Source organism: Gadus morhua, chromosome 14, assembly GCF_902167405.1.
Source record: "Gadus morhua chromosome 14, gadMor3.0, whole genome shotgun sequence".
NCBI lineage: Eukaryota > Metazoa > Chordata > Actinopteri > Gadiformes > Gadidae > Gadus > Gadus morhua.
In genome coordinates, this window is record NC_044061.1 from 5,104,891 (window position 1) to 5,109,890 (window position 5,000).

General features: G+C 52.8%; 1 protein-coding gene across 4 annotated transcripts in view; it reads left to right on the forward strand.

The window, feature by feature from the left end:
• Positions 1-5,000, forward strand: part of LOC115558476 (A-kinase anchor protein 13) — a 36,432-nt gene that overhangs the window by 31,313 nt on the left and 119 nt on the right. For 3 of the 4 annotated variants that reach the window (XM_030376633.1, XM_030376632.1, XM_030376636.1), the window contains 4 exons: positions 921-1,196; positions 2,096-2,260; positions 2,601-2,919; positions 3,115-5,000. The exon at positions 3,115-5,000 is cut by the window's right edge and continues 119 nt beyond it. In XM_030376633.1, coding sequence (XP_030232493.1) covers positions 921-1,196; positions 2,096-2,260; positions 2,601-2,919; positions 3,115-3,167 — 813 coding nt within the window. In that variant the 3' untranslated portion in view covers positions 3,168-5,000. Of the gene's footprint in view, positions 1-920; positions 1,197-2,095; positions 2,261-2,600; positions 2,978-3,020 lie in introns of all 4 variants that reach the window. The other variant, XM_030376634.1, reaches the window with a different exon arrangement.

Below are 5,000 nucleotides of genomic sequence, written 5' to 3' on the forward strand. Positions count from 1 at the left end.
TGTATGTCTCTACAAGGCTTGTCTTTCTGTCTTCCGGCCTGCCCGTCTCCATGCCTGTCTGTTGGTATCCCTGTCCGCCTCCCTTTCTGTCTGTCTCTCTGTCTACCCGTGTGTCTGTCGCTCTACCTGTCTGTCTCATCGGCCCGGCCTGTCTGCATCTATGCCCTCGTACCTATCTCCCTTTTCTGTCGGTCTCTCCGTCTACCTGTGTGTCTGTCTCCTGCATCCCTCTCCGCCCTCCCACCTGTCTGTCTCCCTGACGTTCCTACCTGTCTAACCCCCCCTGGTGCCCCTGTCTCACCCCCCTTGGTGCCCCTGTCTAACCCCCCCTGGTGCCCCTGTCTAACCCCCCTGGTCCCCCTGTCTAACCCCCCTGGTGCCCCTGTCTAACCCCCCCCTGGTCCCCCTGTCTAACCCCCCCCCCCCCTGGTGCCCCTGTCTAACCCCCCTGGTGCCCCTGTCTAACCCCCCTGGTCCCCCTGGTCCCCCTGTCTAACCCCCCCTGGTCCCCCTGTCTAAACCCCCCTGGTCCCCCTGTCTAAACCCCCCTGGTTCCTGTCTAACCCCCCTGGTCCCCCTGTCTAACCCCCCTGGTTCCCCTTTCTAACCCCCCTGGTTCCTGTCTAACCCCCCTGGTTCCCCTTTCTAACCCCCCTGGTTCCTGTCCCCCCTGGTCCCCCTGTCTAACCCTCCTGGTTCCTGTCTAACCCCCCTGGTTCCCCTTTCTAACCCCCCTGGTTCCTGTCTAAACCCCCTGGTCCCCCTGTCTAACCCCCCTGGTCCCCCTGTCTAACCCCCCTGGTTCCCCTTTCTAACCCCCCTGGTTCCTGTCTAACCCCCCTGGTTCCCCTTTCTAACCCCCCTGGTTCCTGTCTAACCCCCCTGGTCCCCCTGTCTAACCCTCCCTTGGTCCCCCCCAGGCCGTGGTGGTGCAGCAGGACAGCCTCCTGGAGGACCAGAGGCAGACGCTGGGCGAGCGCTCCTCCTCCTTCTCCTTCGCCTCGTCGCGGCCCTCCTCGCGGCCCAGCTCGCTCATCGAGCAGGAGAAGCAGCGCAGCGTGGAGAGGAGGCGGCAGGAGCTGGCGTCGCTCCACAAGGAGCAGGCGGCCCACGTGGAGGAGCGGCGGCAGCGGGAGAGGGAGTGGGACGTCCGCGAGCAGCAGCTCACCGACAGGGAGGTCGTTCTGCGCGTCCAGGTACCCCCGCCCCCGCCTGCGTGTCGCTAGGGTTAGCATGTAGCTCCTGTTGTTAATGTGGTGTTAGCATGTAGCTAGGTTTAGCATGTGGCTCCTGTTGTTAATGTGGTGGTAGCATGTAGCTCCCGCTGTTAATGTGGTGCTAGTATGTAGCTAGGGTTAGCATGTAGCTCCTGCTGTTAATGTGGTGTTAGCATGTCGCTAGGGTTAGCATGTAGCTCCTGCTGTTAATGTAGCTAGTGTAAGCATGTAGCTCCTGTTGTTAATGTGGTGGTAGCATGTAGCTAGGGTTAGCATGCAGCTCCCGCTGTTAATGTAGCTAGTGTAAGCGTGTAGCTCCTGTTGTTAATGTGGTGGTAGCATGTAGCTCCTGTTGTTAATGTGGTGGTAGCATGTAGCTAGGGTTAGCATGTAGTTCCTGCTGTTAATGTGGTGTTAGCATGTAGGTGGGGTTAGCATGTAGCTCCCGTTGTTAATGTAGCTAGTGTAAGCATGTAGCTCCTGTTGTTAATGTGGCGTTAGCATGTAGCTAGGATTAGCATGTAGCTCCGGTTGTTAATGTAGTCTTAGCATTTAGCTATTGTAAGCATGTTTCTGGAATTGGTTAATGTACTGCTAGGATGCAGCTAGTGTAAGCATGTAGCTAGCCTGAGGTGGCTTATGGTCGTTCATGTAGCATTAGAGGGGTTTTACGGCCATTTCCGTAATATAATTTCCATAATATTAACTTATACAAGTTCTAAGTTTATCATTTGTTTTAATTTGGGACTTTGTTAATGTTGCCTAATGCAAGGTGAGGATTTTGCTAGCTAATGTAATGGAACAGTTGATGTTAGCTGGTGTAGCGTTAGCATGCATTCGCCGCCGGGCTCTCCTCATGAACCGTTGTGTGGCTCCAGGAGGAGGAGGCGAACCAGCTGCGGCAGGATCTGGAGGAGGAGAACCAGGAGTTCCAGCTGAAGAAGGAGCAGTACCAGAGGGACCTGGAGCGACTCAGAGACGCCCAGAGGAAGCTGGACCGGGACCGGGAGGGGGTGCAGCGGGACCTCGACCGGCTGGCCCAGGTACCCCCTCCAGGCCCCAGAGGGACGGGTGGACGCTAACGGGAAGGAAGGATAGAGGTTATATAGATAGATGGGTAGGCTGATGGATAGATAAAGGGAGAGAGAGAGAGAGAGAGAGAGAGAGAGAGAGAGAGAGACAAGAAAAAATATATCGATACTTATATTTCCTCCCTGGGGGAAATGAAGGAATTAGTTTCTAAAGAATGGAACCCATCCATGTCTCAATAAAGGATTTTTTACTCTCAAAATCAATTTGATCTGCGGAGAGAAAAGCCAGAAGCTCTAGTCATAATGGCCCCTCAAAGTCCCCCCTCTCTCCCCCCTGCTCCCTCCCCCCCAGAGGACGAGCGACCCCTCCGGCACCTCGGACGACTACCTGCCCCAGCCACCAGGGGGCTCTGGTTCTTCAGAGCAGGGGGTCCCCCAGCCCTGGCCCCGGGGGGAGTCCCTGGTGCGGCCGCAGGCCCCGGCCCAGCTGCCGCCGCTGGCCCCCAGTAAGCCCAAGGGACGCAACCTGAACCCCTTCTCCTCCGGGGACGGCCAGGTCGCCGGCCGCCTCCTGCAGCTCGCCAAGAACAAGGACAAGGACAAGGAGAAGGAGAAGAAGGAGAAGGAGAAGAAGAAGAAGAAGGGGAAAGCGGGCGCAGCGCCGGGGACAGGTGAGGAGTCTGGGGACGAGGATGTGCAGGGCACGCGTCTGTAGAGGATCGATCATTCATGGCCGCACCTGCTGGTTAATGTCATGTGTCTGATGTCACTGATGTCAAATGATTTAAGAGCAGTGCATACATAAAGATTGGATCAGATTGGATTACAATTCAATTATTCTGATGCTCTCTACTCTCTGCCCCCAGAGTCCCAGAACCTCAATGAGGCTCAGCTGGAAGGCGAGATTTACTTCTGTTGAGAGGAGCACATCGCAAGGCGTCCGTGACTGGCTAACTAATCATCAGGACAACCGCACCCTGTCTGGCTAACCTCCAGTCTGGCTAGCCTCCAGTTTTGTTAGCCTCCTGTCCGGCTAGTCTCAGTCTGGTTAGCCTCCAGTCATTCTAGCCTTCAGTATGGCTAGCCTCAAGTCAGGTTAGCCTCCAGTCTTGCTACCCTCTGGTCTGGCTAGCCTCCTGTATGGCTCAACACCAGTCTGGCCAACCCCAAAGGCCTGACAGTCCCAAAGAGTGCCTGATTGGTACCACAGGTCCACTTAATCCTAACAAAGTCAACGCACAGGCCTGCTAAACTAGGATTTGGCTAGCCCCCTTTGTTGGCTAATCCCTACGTCAGTAACCCCCAGTCCAACCCAGCACAAAGGCTACCGCCTTGTACATCACCGATGTACCCAAGACCCGTTAACCCTACAGGTACAGTGAATGGAGACCCCCGAAGGTCCACGTCACTTATGCATTCGATACTCCCACACCGAACGGGCTCTGGTTGTGTTCTGGGACCGCTCCGTCCGGAACACTAGAACGGTATGTAAGAGGTTCACCTGAGCCCAGAGGACAATCCTGACGCACGCGACACGTGTGATGTGGACAAAGAACTGAACCGTTCATCCCAGCCATCTTTTGACCAACAGAAGAAAAACATTTTTTTTGAGGAAGGTGCACCAGCGCCCTTGAGATCATAACCTCATCTGACCCCAGGAATGAGGGCGTCGTCGAAAGATGTCCTCGAAACAAACATGATCTGCCTTTTTCCCACGCAAGCTTCCCCCTCAAGCACCAGGAGGCGCCGTTCAACGTTTCTCTCTGCTTCGAGACATTTCATGTGGATAGTTTCCTCTTTCCGATCGAGTTTCTGTTCACCCTGTTTTGGGCTGTTTAGGATTTAGCCATCTCAGATCTGGAGCTGCACTGGTGTTTAGGGCTCTGATACGCTCTTCCTGTGACGTTGGAAGCAAGATCGTTTGTTTCAACTCATTAAAATCACTAGAGAGGCCTGATCCTGACGGGAGCTAGTTAAATCAGTATGAAAATAACAAAATAGACCTGTTCTTGACACATTGATCCACACAGTGTTGTCTCAGAGTTCTAGATTAATAGACACTGAAACATTGTAGTTGACCGTTAACTGATCGTAGTCCTTCACGGGTCTTGACCTGTCGTATTCGCCATGCTCTCATGTGAGGATGTTATAAGTGACGTAGCGGTGGGCCTGGCGGGACCAGGGCTCCAGCCCTGATGGACGGAGGGAGGACGGTTGGACCCAGAAGCAGGCATAGGACCACTGATAGAGATTAAGGGGAAAGGCATTGGGAGATCAAAACACAAGGACTATGGTATAATTCCCTTTATTAATGATATTATTCATATAATTATTTTTTAACAATATTAAGGTTATGATCGGCAGTACAATCTGTGTCCCAGACCACTGACCTGCTGGACGGGAAAGATTTAGAAAAAAAAAAATATATATATATATACAGTATATATATATATATATGATAGATGCATCTCCCTGCTCGTTGATGACAGCGTCCTTGTGTTGGTTTTTTGAGGGGCGAGTGACATTGGGTCACATCGGGCAGGAGAGGGAGGGAGTGACAATTCAATGCTTTTATCAATCACACGGCCAGAGTTGAATGAGAAGGAATAGATTCGATACCTCGGCTTCACAAGATAAAGATATGCTTGTACTATAGGCTACCGTTTATTTGTTTTAAATTATATAATAAATGGCAAAACATGTAAATATGATTTGTGTACAAAGACACAAAATCAAATGTATGAAGATATTT